This window comes from Haematobia irritans, chromosome 3, assembly GCF_050003625.1.
Source record: "Haematobia irritans isolate KBUSLIRL chromosome 3, ASM5000362v1, whole genome shotgun sequence".
In the NCBI taxonomy this organism is placed as follows: domain Eukaryota; kingdom Metazoa; phylum Arthropoda; class Insecta; order Diptera; family Muscidae; genus Haematobia; species Haematobia irritans.
This window is the reverse complement of record NC_134399.1, coordinates 131,456,403-131,474,268: the sequence shown is the minus strand read 5'-3', so window position 1 is coordinate 131,474,268 and position 17,866 is coordinate 131,456,403. Positions and strand designations below refer to the sequence as shown.

General features: G+C 35.5%; 2 protein-coding genes across 2 annotated transcripts in view; both read right to left on the bottom strand.

The window, feature by feature from the left end:
* Positions 1 to 681: 681 nt before the first annotated feature.
* On the bottom strand, positions 682 to 1,562 carry LOC142230426 (3-oxoacyl-[acyl-carrier-protein] reductase FabG). The gene has a single exon (XM_075301068.1). It carries the CDS (start codon positions 1,532 to 1,534, stop codon positions 764 to 766), a length of 771 nt encoding a protein of 256 aa, XP_075157183.1. The 5' UTR covers positions 1,535 to 1,562; the 3' UTR covers positions 682 to 763.
* Positions 1,563 to 11,417: 9,855 nt separating this feature from the next.
* LOC142231187 (uncharacterized) overlaps positions 11,418 to 17,866 on the bottom strand; it is a 28,982-nt gene continuing 22,533 nt past the window's right edge. Inside the window, exons 7-11 of the mRNA XM_075301806.1 lie at positions 14,539 to 14,692; positions 11,985 to 12,096; positions 11,747 to 11,906; positions 11,562 to 11,689; positions 11,418 to 11,498 (exon numbers count right to left, since the gene is read on the bottom strand). Of these exons, the coding sequence (XP_075157921.1) occupies positions 11,443 to 11,498; positions 11,562 to 11,689; positions 11,747 to 11,906; positions 11,985 to 12,096; positions 14,539 to 14,692 (610 nt within the window). The 3' untranslated portion in view covers positions 11,418 to 11,442. The remainder of the gene's footprint in view (positions 11,499 to 11,561; positions 11,690 to 11,746; positions 11,907 to 11,984; positions 12,097 to 14,538; positions 14,693 to 17,866) is intronic.

The following is a 17,866-nucleotide window of genomic DNA, read 5'->3' as shown; positions in this document are numbered from 1 at the left end:
TTTGTCCTAATTTTTTCTATAGAAAATTTTTGTCAAAATGTTATTCCTAGAGAAAATTTTGTAAACATTTTATTCCTATAAAAAATTTGGTCAAAATGTTATTCCTATCGAATTTTTTGTCAAAATTTTATATCTATCGAAAATTTTGTCAACATTTTATTTCTATAGAAAAGTTTGGCAAAATTTTATTCCTATAAAAAAATTTTGTCAAAATGTTATCCCTAAGAAAATTGTGTCAAAATTTTATTCCTAGAGAAATATTTGTCAAAATTTTATTCCTAGAGAAATATTTGTCACAATATTAAACATTTAATTTCTATAGGAAATTTGTGTAGAGGAATATTTAACAAAATCTACCAAAACATAAAGAATTCTACCAAGCAGTCAAAAATCTGCCATTTTTGTAGAATTCTACCCACTGTGGCAACATTAACTTGACTAAAAACAAAAAAAAATATCATTGCAAGTTTTACTGGAAAATATGTTAGTCAATGCAGACCCCAAGGCTTCTAAAATTTTTAACGTAAGTGTTATACCAACCTATTTTTGCTTATTTCACATTTGGGTGTACTATTCAGTTATGATCAGCTGGTTTTAATAAGCCATCTGTAAATTTTTCGTCTGGAATTGAGCCTAGTGCAAGATAGGAAAGTCTTGTCCTTCATAAAATAAAAAAATACATATTTTTCATTTGATTTATTTTAACATTGAAAAGCCTCAAGCCATGGAACACTATATCATAACATTTATCAAAAATTTTAATTCATCGTGGACACATTACATGCTTGCCACCATCGACTGGAACAAGAGCACCGGTTATGAAACTGGCATTATTACTAGCTAAAAACGCTATGGTTTCGGCAACTTCAAAAACATTTCCCACTCTTCCCATGGCATGAGTACTTTTACTACGTTCCAAATATTCAGCATAGTCCTGCTCCGACATACCACCACCACGTTTGTGAATTTCCGTGATTATTACACCAGGATTAACTGAATTAACGCGAACCTGTTGTGAAGCCAAATCTAGGGATAGACATTTTGTGAATTGATCTAATGCAGCTTTTGAGACACCATAACTCAATGCTCCAGGAAAAGAACGAAGGCCAGCGACACTAGATACATTTACAATGTTACCTTGGGTATTGATGAGATAGGGTATCGATTTTTTACTCATTGTGAATACTGCACGCAAATTTGTATTGAGCACATTGTCGAACTGTTCTATATCAATATCCATAAGGCCCCCAGCTGCCAAAATACCAGCATTATTGACCAAGACATCTAATCGTTGGAATTTGCCCACACATGCATTCAAAATTTTCTCAGAATCTGTGGTAACATCAGCTATTACACATAAGCACTTAATATTGGCATTGACTTCTTTGCATTTCTTCTCGGTTTCGTTGAGTTTATCAGCATTACGTCCAACTAGAACCACATTAGCTCCATATTTTGCAAAAGTCTCTGCGGTAGCAGCACCGATTCCCGAACTTGCTCCAGTTATTAATACAACTTTACCGGTGAAATCCATGTTTACAACTGAACAATTGATATTCAATAAGAGAACATAGAAGTGAACCTACAGTTATTACAAGCAGACCCATTATAAATCTCTCAGAGAGAATACACTCTGCTGTGTAACAGTTTCAGAGAGATAAGATTAGCTATGTAAACATTAACTTACACATGTATGTTATGACTGATGAACTCAAGTAGCATTTTAGTGAAATTGACTATGTTAAATTGTTGGATCCCGAAAAAAATCTAATCAATCATCTAATGCACGGAAATTAAATTATAGAACTTGTCTGGAATTATTTAGGTTACAAACATTTTATCTATACCGTTTTTATTGGAAATTAAAAAAAACAACAAGTTATATTGTTAGATTAGTTTAGGTTATAGAGCACGGTTGCCACTCGAGCCCAAAATAATCTACCAAAATTTGAAGAAAATTTTACCAATCAACTACCAAAAAAAATGTATATATTTTGTCAAAATAGAAATTCTTGTCAAAGTTTAAGTTCTTTGAAAATTTTGTAAAAATTTAATTTATCATAATTTTATTTCTATAGACAATTTTTTTAAATTTTATTTCTTCAGAAAATTTTCCCATAGTTTTATTTCCATAGTATCGCACTAACGATACCATATACAACGAAGATTTTCTTTCCCGGGAAAATGGAAAATCTGGCTTTCGCGGGAACGGAAAAAGTCCGACGAAAACACATAATCACAAATTAATATGCAAATATGTTATTCAAACAAGTATATACAGCAGTAAGTTCGGCCGGGCCGAATCTTAAATACCTACCACCATGAACCAAATATTAGGATTTCCTTTGAAATTTCAGGAGGGCTTGAGGACTTGAGGACACTTCCCGAAGATACATTTAAAGATTTCACCTATGAGGACTATATCAGATTCTGGATTTATAAGAACCATTTTTGTTTGAGTTTTAGAGGAATCATTAACATCTCTTGTAAGTGTGCAAGAAAATTATAAAATAACGTCTTGATTTGAAATTTTAAATCTGTAGATTTTCACCCGAAAAATAAAATCTGGCAATTTTACATTGAGTTTCAAGCAATTTTCATGATCAGTGCGCCTTCTATACTCACAAGAAGTGAAATTGGTCTATATGGAGGCATTACCAAATGGACCGATAAAAACTTAATCCGATACACGTTTTTGTGAGCCTTAAATACGAGAATATTTACAATTTCAGGCAAATCGGATAAAAACTACGGTTTCTAGAAACCTAAGGAGTTAAATCGGGAAATCGTTCTTATGGGGGCTATACTAAAATACCGACCGATACTAACCGTTTTCGGCACACCTCTTTATGGCCCAAAAATACCTCTAGATTTCCAATTTCAGGCAAATTGGATAAAAACTACGGTTTCTATAAGCCCAAGAAGTAAAATCGGGAGGTCGGTTTATATGGGGGCTATACCAAAACATGGACCGACACTCACCATTTTTGGCACACCTTTTCAAGGTCCCAAAATATCTCTAGATTTTCAATTTCGCGCAAATTGGATGAAAACTACGGTTTCTATAAGCGAAAGACCCCAAATCGGGAGGTCGGTTTATATGGGGGCTATACCAAACCGTGGACCGACACTCACCATTTTTGGCACACCTCTTCAAGGTCCCAAAATACCTCTAGATTTTCAATTTCGCGCAAATTGGATGAAAACTACGGTTTCTATAAGCGAAAGACCCCAAATCGGGAGGTCGGTTTATATGGGGGCTATACCAAAACATGGACCGACACTCACCATTTTTGGCACACCTCTTCAAGGTCCCAAAATATCTCTAGATTTTCAATTTCGCGCAAATTCGATGAAAACTACGGTTTCTATAAGCGAAAGACCCCAAATCGGGAGGTCGGTTTATATGGGGGCTATACCAAAACATGGCCCGATATAGCCCATCTTCGAACTTGACCTGCGCGCAGACAAAAGACGATTCTGTGCCAAATTTCAGGACGATAGCTCCATTATTGAATGCTGTAGCGTGATTACAACAGACAGCCAGACAGACAGACAGACAGACAGACGGACATGCTTATATCGTCTTAGAATTTCTCCCTGATCAAGAATATATATACTTTATATAGTCGGAAATCGATATTTCGATGCGTTACAAACGGAATGACAAACTTATTATACCCCGTCACCATTCTATGGTGGTGGGTATAAAAAGGCGAATAAAAAACAAGTATATACAGCAGTAAGTTCGGCCGGGCCGAATCTTAAATACCCACCACCATGAACCAAATATTAGGGTTTCCTTTGAAATTTCAGGAGGGCTTGAGGACTTGAGGACACTTCCCGAAGATAATTTAAAGATTTCATCCATGAGGATTTATAAGAACCATTTTTGTTTGAGTTTTAGAGGAATCATTAACATCTCTTGTAAGTGTGCAAGAAAATTATAAAATAACGTCTTGATTTGAAATCTTAAATCTGTAGAAGTATAATCTGGAAATTTTACATTGAGTTTCAAGCAATTTTCATCATCAGTGCGCCTTCTACACCCTCAAGAAGTGAAGTCGGTCTATATGGAGGCATTACCAAATGGATCTATAAAAACCTAATCCGATACACGTTTTTGTGAGCCTAAAATACCAGAATATTTACAATTTCAGGCAAATCAGATAAAAACTACGGTTTCTAGAAACCCAAGGAGTTTAATCGGGAGATCGTTCTTATGGGGGCTATACTAAAATATGGACCGATACTCACCGTTTTCGGCACACCTCTTTATGACCCGAAAATACCTCTAGATTTCCAATTTCAGGCAAATAGGATAAAAACTTCGGATTCTAGAAGCCCAAGAAGTAAAATCGGGAAATCGGTCTATATGGGGGCTATACCAAAATATGGACCGATCCTCACCATTTTCGGCACACTTCTTTATGATCCTAAAATACCTCTAGATTTCCAATTTCAGACAAATTGGATAAAAAATAAGGTTTCTAGAAGCCCAAGACCCCAAATCGGGAGGTCGTTTTATATGGTGAACATACCAAAACAGGGACCGATACTCACAATTTTTGGCACACGTATTTGTGGTCCTACAATACCTCTAGATTTCCAATTTCCGGTAAATTGAATAAAAACTGCGATTTCTATAAGCCAAAGAAGTAAAATCGGGAGGTGGGTCTTTATGGGAGCTATACCAAAATATGGACCGATACTCACAATTTTTGGCACACGTTTTTGTGGTCCTACAATACCTCTAGATTTCCATTTTCAGGTAAATTGAATAAAAACTGCGGTTTCTATAAGCCCAAGAAGTAAAATCGGGAGATCGGTTTATATGGGGGCTATACCAAAATATGGACCGATACTCACAATTTTTGGCACACGTATTTGTGGTCCTACAATACCTCTAGATTTCCAATTTGAGGTAAATTGAATAAAAACTGCGGTTTCTATAAGCCCAAGAAGTAAAATCGGGAGATCGGTCTATATGGGGGCTATGCCAAAACGTGGACCGATACTCACCATTTTTGGCACACCTCTTTACGGTCACAAAATACCTCCAGATTTCAAATTTCAGGCAAATTGGATAAAAACTACGGTTTCTATAAGCCCAAGACCCCAAATCGGGAGGTCGGTTTATATGGGGACTATATCAAAACCTGGACCGATACAGCCCATCTTCGAACTTGACCTGCCTGCAGACAAAAGACGAGTTTGTGCAAAATTTCAGCACGATTGCTTCATTATTGAAGACTGTAGCGTGATTACAACAGACAGACAGACAGACAGACAGACAGACAGACAGACAGACGGACATCGTTATATCGTCTTAGAATTTCTCCCTGATCAAGAATATATATACTTTATATAGTCGGAAATCGATATTTCGATGCGTTAAACACGGAATGACAAACTTATTATACCCCCGTCACCATTCTATGGTGGTGGGTATAATGACGGACCGATTTATCTTCTTACACCGACTGACGGTTTCGGTGAAAATTAGAGGTGTGCTCGTGAGGGAAATTTCATTCACCAAGCAAAATGTTTATTCACGCACGCTCAAGCACGATACGTTTGGTAACCACTCACACTCACGCACGTTCACGAAACGAAAACCAGTACTCAGGCTCGCCCACGCACGAACACATTTTAAAGACTCACGCACGATTCACGACAATTAATGTGATTCACGACAAATTCACGTGACTCACGACATTTTCCTACCGGGAAAGAGCAAAGATAACAATATTAATCCATAGTTCGACGGCTAAATAAAGAAAGAATTAAATCTTTATTTTTTTCGTGAGCGTGATTTTGCAGAAATTTTATTCACTCACCGATTTTATTTCTCACGCATGCTCACGTACGACATATTTGTTTAGTTCCATTCACAAAAATTGATTCAAATTTTGTTCACGACTCTCGTGATCCACGCGTGTCACGACAGTTTCGTGTCATGCGCACACCTCTAGTGAAAATCTCATTTTCGGTTGACCGGTAGAACCGGTTTTTTCTAGGTCTTAACAGCCAGCTTTTATATTTTCATTGTACAAATTTAAGGCCAAATTTAGGCAAATGCATCTGGATATTTTAATAAATGTCAATGAAAACTCTTCCAAGTAGGTGCAACGTATATTTGAAATAAAAAAGTGTCCAACTTTTAATAAATTATCGAATTTGGGTTTTCGTTGATTTTTATACCCTGCGCCACACTGTGGAACAGGGTATTATAAGTTTGTGCATATGTTTGTAACACCCAGAAGGAGACGAGATAGATACATGGTGTCTTTGGCAATAATGCTCAGGGTGGTTCCCCGAGTCGATATAACCATGTCCGTCTGTCCGTTTGTCCGTCCGTCTGTCTGTGAACACATTTTTGTGATCAAAGTCTAGGTCGCAATTTAAGTCCAATCGCCTTCAAATTTGGCACATGTTTCTAATTTGGGTCAGAATAGAACCCTATTGATTTTGGAAGAAATCGGTTCAGATTTAGATATAGCTCCCATATATAGATTTCGCCCAATATGCACTAATATGGACCCAGCAGCCAGAGTTTTATACCGATTTGCTTGAAATTTTGTACAAACATAACACTTAGTCGTATAGTCAAGTGTGCACAATTTGATTGAAATCGGTTCAGATTTAGATATAGCTCCCATATATATCTTTCGCCCGATATGGACTTATATGGCCCCAGAAGCCAGATTTTTTGCCGAATTTTGTTGAAATTTTGCACTAGGAGTACAATTAGTAGTGCAGTTAAGTGTGTAAAATTTGATTGAAATCGGTTCAGATTTAGATATAGCTCCCATATATATCTTTCGCCCGATATGGACTAATATGGTTCTAATAGCCAGAGTTTTGGCCCAATTTGGTTGAAATTTTGCACAGGGAGTAGAATTAGCATTGTAGCTATGCGTGCCAAATTTGATTGAAATCCGTTCAGATTTAGATATAGCTCCCATATATATGTTTTTCTGATTTCGACAAAAATGGTCAAAATACCAACATTTTCCTTGTAAAATCGCCACTGCCTAGTCGAAATGTTGTAAAAATGACTCTAATTTTACTAAGCTTCTAATACATATATTTCGAGCAATAAATCATAAATAAACTTTTGCGAAGTTTCCTTAAAATTGCTTCAGATTTAAATGTTTCCCATATTTATACCCACCACCATAGAATGGTGACGGGGTATAATAAGTTTGTCATTCCGTTTGTAACACATCGAAATATCGATTTCCGACTATATAAAGTATATATATATTCTTGATCAGGGAGAAATTTTAAGACGATATAACGATGTCCGTCTGTCTGTCTGTCTGTTGTAATCACGCTACAGTCTTCAATAATGAAGCAATCGTGCTGAAATTTTGCACAAAGTCGTCTTTTGTCTGCAGGCAGGTCAAGTTCGAAGATGGGCTATATCGGTTTTGATATAGTCCCCATATAAACCGACCTCCCGATTTGGGGTCTTGGGCTTATAGAAATCGTAGTTTTTATCCAATTTGCCTGAAATTTGAAATCTAGAGGTATTGTATGACCATTTTATGACCATATCGGTCCATGTTTTGGTATAGCCCCCATATAGACCGATCTCCCGATTTTACTTCTTGGGCTTATAGAAACCGCAGTTTTTATTCAATTTACCTGAAATTGGAAATCTAGAGGTATTACAGGACCACAAATACGTGTGCCAAAAATTGTGAGTATCGGTCCATGTGTTGGAATGGTCCCCATATAAAACGACCTGCCGATTTGGGGTCTTGGGCTTATAGAAATCTTAGTTTTTATCCAATTTGCCTGAAATTTGAAATCTAAAGGTATTTTATGACCATAAAGAGGTGTCCACAAAAATGGTGAGTATCGGTCCATGTTTTGGTATAGCCCCCATATAGACCGATCTCCCGATTTTACTTCTTGGGCTTATAGAAACCGCAGTTTTTATTCAATTTACCTGAAATTGGAAATCTAGAGGTATTGTATGACCACAAATACGTGTGCCAAAAATTGTGAGTATCGGTCCATATTTTGGTATAGCCCCCATATAGACCGATCTCCCGATTTTACTTCTTGGGCTTATAGAAACCGCAGTTTTTATTCAATTTATCTGAAATTGGAAATATAGAGGTATTGTAGGACCACAAATACGTGTGCCAAAAATTGTGAGTATTGGTCCATGTTTTGGTATGGTCCCCATATAAAACGACCTCCCGATTTGGGGTCTTGGGCTTATAGAAACCGTAGTTTTTATCCAATTTGTCTGAAATTGGAAATCTAGAGGTATTTTAGAACCATAAAGAGATGTGCCAAAAATGGTGAGTATCGATCCATATTTTGGTATAGCCCCCATATAGACCGATTTCCCGATTTTACATCTTGGGTTTCTAGAATCCGAAGTTGTTATCCTATTTGCCTGAAATTGGAAATCTAGTGGTATTTTCGGGTCATAAAGAGGTGTGCCGAAAACGGTGAGTATCGGTCCATATTTTAGTGTAGCCCCCATAGGAACGATCTCCCGATTTAACTCCTTGGGTTTCTAGAAACCGTAGTTTTTATCTGATTTGCATGAAATTGTAAATATTCTGGTATTTTAGGCTCACAAAACGTGTATCGGATTAAGTTTTTATCGGTCCATTTGGTAATGCCTCCATATAGACCGACTTCACTTCTTGAGGGTGTAGAAGGCGCACTGATCATGAAAATTGCTTTAAAATTTCCAGATTTTACTTCTACAGATTTAAGATTTCAAATCAAGACGTTATTTTATAATTTTCTTGCACACTTACAAGAGATGTTAATGATTCCTCTAACATTATAAATCCAGAATCTGATATAGTCTCATAGGTGAAATCTTTAAATTTATCTTCGGGAAGTGTCCTCAAGTCCTCAAGCCCTCCTGAAATTTCAAAGGAAACCCTAATATTTGGTTCATGGTGGTGGGTATTAAAGATTCGGCCCGGCCGAACTTTCTACTGTATATACTTGTTTTTTAATTAAAAATGACGCAGTTTTAATAAAACTAATGTATTAAATATAAAACATTTCAAAATTTTTACGCGAGTACTTTTTTTTAACCGGAAATACACCCATCTTGGACATAATTCGACGTTCACCAAGACTTTTGCAAGTGAATTGATTTCACGAAAATTCCGGTGAAAGTGGATTGTAGGTCACGAAAATCGTGGAATTGATTCACATTCACCTGGAAGTGGATTTGGGAACATGGGCATTAGAAAAATATTTGATAAAAAAAAAATTGCCGCTGGTGAGATTTGAACCTGCGTTTCTTATTTTTTCATTCGTACTAATAAGGAACATCTCGAGAAGCAGTTAAAAGGTTAACATATTCCTTGGTGTCGTATTACGATCATATCACAAACATTTGAATTGACGTTTCGACGCTTTGTGTTCAATGGCGTTTATGGTTGAGTGTGCTAAGGCGTTCTGTTATGGTGCCAACAAACCCAAGTTCAACCCCTAGTCGTATCGAAAAAGTTTTTCAAATTGTAAAAATTAGATAATAGGAAAATAACTGTGTAATAAGAAATATGGATGAAAAAAAGTGAAATTGGCTGAAAAAAAGTTTTTTTCGGTTTTTAAATTTCTTCATTCAAATGAACTTCCTGGGCACAACTTCTAAAGCAATGTATAGTATCCAAAAATGGAGTACTTTCGTCCTATAACAATCCCATGAAATATTCTTTGAAAATGATCCAAATTTGCACTACTTCCGGATCACAGATTGGGGATCCAAATTACTTTTTTGGAAGCTCTTTTTTTGCTGCGATATATTGCTCTGCACGCAGAGAAGGTATATGATCACATCAAAATCTTATTTTTGGAAAGCCAACATGGAACACTGTTGTTTTGTATTAATTTCCAAGAAAATAACATGGTTGTGACAAACATGTTAAATGTTCCCTATCCAAAAATATTATTTTGCTCTTGAAACATGTTTGAGGTGATTATATTCTTTCTCTGAGTATGATCTCAAGATAGCGTCTTCAATCGACGAATACAATAACGTCGATTTTTATACCCATCACCATAGAATGGTGACGGGGGTATAATAAGTTTGTCATTCCGTTTGTAACACATCGAAATATTAATTTCCGACTATATAAAGTATATATATTCTTGATCAGGGAGAAATTCTAAGACGATATAACCTTGTCCGTCTGTCCGTCTGTCTGTCTGTCTGTCTGGCTGTCTGTCTGTTGTAATCACGCTACAGTCTTCAATAATAAAGCAATCGTGCTGAAATATTGCTCAAACTCGTCTTTTGTCTGCAGGCTGGTCAAGTTCGAAGATGGGCTATATCGGTCCAAGTTATGATATAGTCCCCATATAAACCGACATCCCGATTTGGGGTCTTGGGCTTATAGAAATCGTAGTTTTTATCCAATTTGCCTGAAATTTGAAATCTTGAGGAATTTTATGACCATAAAGAGGTGTGCCAAAAATGGTGAGTTTCGGTTCATGTTTTGATATAGCCCCCATATAGACCGATCTCCCCATTTTACTTCTTGTGCTTATAGAAACCGTAGTTTCTATCCAATTTGCCTGAAATTGGAATTCTAGAGGTATTTTAGGACCATAAAGAGCTGTGCCGAAAATGTTGAGTATCGGTCCATGTTTTGGTATGATCCCCGTATAAACCGACCTCCCGATTTGGGGTATTGGGCTTATTGAAACTGTAGTTTTTATCAAATTTGCCTGAAATTGAAAATCTAGAGGTATTTTCGGGCCATAAAGAGGTGTGCCGAAAACGGTGAGTATCGGTCCATATTTTAGTATAGCCCCCATAAGAACGATCTCCCAATTTAACTCCCTAGGTTTGTAGAAACCGTAGTTTTTATCCGATTTGCCTGAAATTGTAAATATTCTGGTATTTAAGGCTCACAAAAACGTGTATCGGATTAAGTTTTTATCGGTCCATTTGGTAATGCCTCCATATGGACCGATTTCACTTCTTGAGGTTATAGCTTGAAACTCAATGCAAAATTTCCATATTTTATTTCTCGGGTGAAAAACTACAGATTTAAGATTTCAAATCAAGACATTATTTTATAATTTTCTTGCACACTTACAAGAGATGTTAGTCATTCCTCTAAAACTCAAACAAAAATGGGTCTTATAAATCCAAAATCTGATATAGTCTTCATAGGTAAAATCTTTAAATTTATCTTCGTGAAGTTTACTGGTTGAACTGCTTGATCTGTCCTCAAACCCCCCTGAAATTTCAAAGGAAATCCTAATATTTGATTCGTGGTGGTGGGTATTTAGATTCGGCCCGGCCGAACTTACTGCTGTATATACTGGTTTTAATTTTTTTTAAACAATGGATATGGTGAAGATCTTTAGTATTCATTTTATTATATTTTTATTTATAAATTTAATTTTAAATATACATATAGCCTTCCTTATTAGTTATTTCTACTTAAGTTGTATCCTTTTTATATTCGGCATGGTGCAAGCCAAGAGGCTAGTAACTAAAAAAAGAAGAAGAAGCTAAAAATTTCTCTCTAAATATTTTAAAATCAATTGTTATATACAATACATAACACCTGCCAGCATAATAATTGGTGGTACACAGCCCAGTGACATTAGCATCGGAAATAAAAGATTTCCCAGAATAGTTCCAACACGTCCACAAGTCATCGAGGATGAAACTATAATAGTTCTAAAACAGGATCCATTTTGAAGATTTTTTTCGAGATGATATCAATTGCATTCTTACCTTGAAGTTGTAGGAAACACAGTAACTGATGTTGTTACCGATGATGAAGTTGCTATACTCGCCATACTCATATATAATGATGTTATAATAAGCGTGGTCAATGTGGACGAGGACCAATAGAGAGCAAGACCACATGTTCCACATATTGTGGCCGTAATTACTAAAAGAAAAGGTAAATGTGCAAATATAGATTTTGGGCTATTATGTGTCTATTTTTTTTTTTTTTTTTTCAACTTACTTTGCATATTTTTATCACCCAATATGTTTATAAGGGTTCCAGCCACCAAAAATCCAACAAACATAATTCCTGCCACCACAATGTTATTCGAATAGGTTGAGGGTGTTATTACCTGTAAATAAAATAAATTATAAAAATAAATAAAGATTTATGGTAATTATATTAAAATAAATAAAAAAAATATATATGTTGGTTGTCAGTTCTCCGTTTTTTAATTTATCCAACAATTTCTTAAACAGCTTTATTCTCTAATGCCCCAGCCCGCTTTTAGGCCTTCTTTGAAACACAACCTAAACAAATTAGTTGCAACTGCAAAAGAGACTTAACAGAATGGACCGGCTTTTACGTAGATAATTTTCTTTGTTGGCTTTCTTGTTTTGAGTTCAACAATTTGATAACCGTTGGCAACACTAACCCATTAGAATAGATTTAATTTGGCGACACGAATGGACAAAATTAGAAGGAGGTATCGTAGGAAAGCGAAACTTTGAAGGGTTTTGTTGATGGTCAAAACTACCCAGCAAAAACTCCTATTACCAGGTATGAGTACAAGTATGCCTGCGCTAAACTAGGTAACAACTTCTTTGTACATATATAAGCAGTAATACTTTTACATGGGCATGACATTGGAGGAAAGTGCTTCGGTGCAAGCATACCACCAGTCGAAAAATAAGTACTTCGTCGCAAGCATACCAGCGCTTCAAAAATAATAACTTTACCATAAATATAGTCAAAAAAGATCGAGCGGGCTCTGCTCGCTCCTATAAGTAAGTTTCGTATTATCGGTCTTTTTCTCCCTCTGTCAATATTTATGGTACAAATTTGTACTTTAAAATCTCTGTGACGTTAGGAGGAATCGAACCTATTGTTTTGTGATCCAACACTCTATACACTACTCCACGGCATGGATTTATTCAATGTTGTAATTTTGCAATATAAATTATATACTATACAACTTAAGAAAACAAGGGTGTATTTTATTGGCATTATCAATAATGTGCTGCAATTTTTTTCTAAAATGTAATTTTCGCTAAAAATTATTTTTTGTATCATTATTACATTTGTTGATTTGAATATTTATATTGTATTTAACGAAAATAAAACAATATTTCGAAATATTATATGTACTTTCAAAAATTAACATGCATTTTATTTCATCCGTTTATTTATAATACATGTAAACATGTGTGCGAGGTGGTAAACTTTACCACCACGTGAACAGTTAAAGGTTAACTTTGCCAACAAAGGGATAAAAATATCTGATTACTTAACAAGTATATACAGCACTAAGTTCGGCCGGGCCGAATCTTAAATACCCACCACCATGAAGCAAATATTAGGGTTTCCTTTGAAATTTCAGGAGCGCTTGAGGACTTGAGGACACTTCCCGAAGATAAATTTAAAGATTTCACCTATGAGGACTATATCAGATTCTGGATTTATAAGAACCATTTTTGTTCGAGTTTTAGAGGAATCATTAACATCTCTTGTAAGTGTGCAAGAAAATTATAAAATAACGTCTTGATTTGAAATCTTACATCTGTAGAAGTAAAATCTGGAAATTTTACATTGAGTTTCAATTTTACATTGAGTTTCAATTTCTAGAAACCCAAGGAGTTAAATCGGGAGATCGTTCTTATGGGGGCTATACTAAAATATGGATCGATACTCACCGTTTTCGGCACACCTCTTTATGACCCGAAAATACCTCTAGATTTCCAATTTCAGGCAAATAGGATAAAAACTTCGGATTCTAGAAGCCCAAGAAGTAAAATCGGGAAATCGGTCGGTTCATTATTGAAGACTGTAGCGTGATTACAACAGACAGACAGACGGACAGACGGACATCGTTATATCGTCTTAGAATTTCTCCCAGATCAAGAATATATATACTTTATATAGTCGGAAATCGATATTTCGATGTGTTACAAACGGAATGACAAACTTATTATACCCCCGTCACCATTCTATGGTGGTGGGTATAAAAAGGTGAAATAACACAAATAGCATAATTTCCATCATTTGGGAACGGTTATAGATCACTCTTTTAAATTTTATATGGTTTGAATCGATATATTGACCACGTAGTGAGCAAAATTTTGAGACCCTAGGTATACCGGAACCCTACTGATAGACCTCTAAAATTGGTCCTCCCAGCTATAGGAAAAGATTATAGACGTTACAATTTTTTGTAGAATTTTGACGTTTTGTTAAATATATTTCTTGTTAGTTTTCAAATCAAAAATTAAAATGTTGCTACTTTTGAAAAAGAAAGGTTGCTTTTCCAGAAATTTTTAAAATGTTCACATTGTTACCTTTTTAGGTCATCTAAGTGGTGCTTTGAGGATTTGTAAAAAAAAATTATATCTCTGAATTTCATTTCTGTCTCGAAAAGATCCAAAATGTATGGAAATTCCCCATCAAATCCCCAAGTCCCCAACTCAAATTTTAGTCCCCATTCACGAAAACTATACCCAATTTGTGGGAAAATCCCCAATACTGGCAACACTGTTACACACTTAAACTGACGATATTTGTACACAATTTTACTTACCACATTACATTCATTCTCCAAATTGATCAAGGAATCTGTCTTATTCACACTATATTCCAATATGGTACACATACTGGTCTTCTCCTCCGAAATTTGTTGATATTCATTTAGTGATGCAAATAATTGTGGCAACCAAAGCCGCATTGTATTTTGTCTGATGAAAACAAAAACATAAAATACATAATTAATTATAGTTGAGTACACTGGAAAAACTTTTGTCATAAGTCTTATCTCTATTCACCCAGAAAAGGAATATGGTCACCTCAAACATGTTTCAAGAGCAAATGTTATTTTTAAACGATGATTATTAAGGTTGGCTGATAAGTCCCCGGTCTGACACATAGATGGCGTCGCTAGTATTAAATGCATATTATTTTTATATAGTACCAAACTTTTTTATATAGTACCAACCAATTTTGACAAAAAAAATGTGTTTTTCTTTATTAGACCGGGGACTTATCAGCCAACCGTTATGGCGTTATTTTCCCAGAAATTTTCCAAGAAATAACAACATGTTAGTTTAGGTTACGTGGCAGCCCGATGTATCTGGCTCACTTAGACTATTCAATCCATTGTGATACCACATTGGTGAACTTTTCTCTTATCACTGAGTGCTGCCCGATTCCGTGTTAAGCTCAATGACAAAGGACCTCCTTTTTATAGCCGAGTCCGAACGGCGTACCACATTGCAGTGAAACCACTTAGAGAAGCTTTGAAATCCTCAGAAATGTCACCAGCATTACTGAGGTGGGATAATCCACCGCTGAAAAACTTTTTGGTGTTCGGTCGAAGCAGGAATTGAACCCACGACCTTGTGTATGCAAAGCGGGCATGCTAACCATTGCACTACGGTGGCAACATGTTACATGGTCACCATTCAAAAATAATATTTTGCTCTTGAAACATGGTTGAGGTGACCATATTCTTTCTTTGCGTGTTAGTACTACGTTCTCACTAGGCATCTCGATATTTAGAACTAAAATCTATTTATAAATCTCAAGTGTTCATTCTGGAAAACTATCGATATTTCGATTATTTGCTGATTTAACAGCTATTTATACCCTTCACCACTACTGTGGTACAGGCAAGGCCGTAGCCAGGATTTTAATACGCGGGGGGGGGGGGGGGTTCAACTTAAAAAAAAATATTCATATAATCTCATGTGTAGAAAATTTTATTTATGCATAGGTATGTATACAATATTTTTACAATATTAAATTGAGCCGACGGGCTTTTTGGGCAGCAAATAAATCAATGACTTCTTCAGTCGGCACATTTATTCGGCGATGAACCGACATTAATGCCAATCCATTGAGTCTACTCTCGCTAGTCGAATTTCTAAGATACGTCTTTAATATCTTCATTGTTGAAAATGAAAGTTCGGATGAGTACGTAGTAACTGCAGGGATGGAAAATGAAGTACTATAGTACTTTTTTCAATACTTTTTCACCCCGGTCAGTAACGTAGTACCCCCGCGAATGATTTAGTACCTTTTGTGTAGACATTTTTGAGTCGATATCAGATTTATGGTACAATATCTTTGACAAAATATTTTAATATTTTGAGAAAGTCTTTATCAACCTTATTTGCTAATAGTCTTTTACAAATATGGCAAAACAGACATGTTCATGTGGGAAGAAAATCTCAATTTTGTAAAGACATAGTCAAAAACAGGATTTTATTGATCTTCAAGAATGTTTTAGTCGAAAAAAGAATGCGATTCTATATTATCGATTTTTTATTTCGGTAGAAAATGTTGTCAAAATTTTATTTCAATTGAAAATTTTGTAAAAATTTTATTTCTATAGGAAATTTTTGCAAAATTTTACTTCTATAGAAAAAATTTTGCAACATTTTTTTTTCTACAGAATTTTTTTGCAAAATTTTATATCTATAGAAAATTTTTGCAAAATTTTATTTATATAGAAAATTTTGTCAAAAATTTATTTTCTTTAAAATTTAGTCTCTTGACAATAATTTTCCAGTGAAATTTTTGTAAAAAGTACCTTTCCGCTCAAAAAATACCTTTTTGTACTTTCTTAAAAATTGTATTTTCCATCCCTGAGTAACTGGCAAATTGACCAAAATTTTTAAAAGAATATGCACGTTTGGAAATATCTCTTTATTGCACTCTCCAAGTGCTTCCATCGCTGAATTAGGCACGTTCTTTTCGCAGGTTTTGCGACATTTCATTTACACATGTGTGTTTGGCTATTTTGTTGTTGTTGCTATGGCTAAACAAAGCGAGTCATGTTCACAAAAAGAACAACAAACACAAATAAAAAGCAGAAAGACATTTTCCAAAAATGAAATTTGTGGTGCGAGAACAAAAACAATTTGTTTTTTTCGGCCGTCGTTTGACGGACTTTTCAACTGGTATTCTATGATTTGTGCAAGTTTTATAGGTAAGCGTTTTCAAAATAAAATCTCCAGGTTTTCTTCAACATCTTCGATAAGATTTTTCTATGCAGCTAAAAATATATATTTATTTATATAAAAATATTCATTCATCTCGGGGGGGGGGGGGGGTGGTTTGATCCCCCTCATCCCTCCCCCTGAATACGGCCTTGGGTACAGGGTATAATAAGTTTGTGCATTTGTATATAACGCCAAGAAGGAAAAGTCTGAGGCCCATCGTTTAGTATACCGATCGTCTTAGAATTAAATTCTGAGTCGATTTAGCGATGTCCGTCTGTCTGTCTGTCTGCCTGTCTGTCTGTCTGTCTGTCTGTCTGTCTGTCTGTCTGTCCGTCTGTTTGTCTGTCTGTTGATGTATTTTTGTGTGCAAAGTACAGCTCGCAGTTTTAGTCCGATTGTCCTAAAATTTGGTATAGGGTCCTGTTTCGGCTCAAAGACGATCCCTATTGATTTTGGAAAAAATCGGTTCAGATTTAGATATACCGATCTGGTCATAATTGGCGTGTATATCAACCGATCTTCCTCAAATTCCGTACATCCGAATATTTTATGAGTCTCGAAAAACTTGCAAAATATCAGCAAAATCGGTTCAGATTTAGATATAGCTCCCATATATAGCTTTCGCCCGATTTACACTCATTTGCCCACAGAGGCCAAGTTTTAGCTCCGATTTAGTTGAAATTTTGCACAGGGAGTAGAATTAGCATTATAGCTATGTGTGCCAAATTTGGTTGAAATCGGTACAGATTTAGATATAGCTCCCATATATAGCTTTCGCCCGATTTACACTCAAATGACCACAGAGGCAAATTTTTAACTCCGATTTAGTTAAAATTTTGCATAGGGAGTATAATTAGCATTGTAGCTATACGTGCCAAATTTGGTTAAAATCGGTTCAGATTTAGATAT

Coding starts and splice junctions, on each gene's coding strand:
- LOC142230426 (XM_075301068.1), bottom strand. CDS start 1,534: ATGGATTTCACCGGTAAAGTTGTATTAATAACTGGAGCAAGTTCGGGA.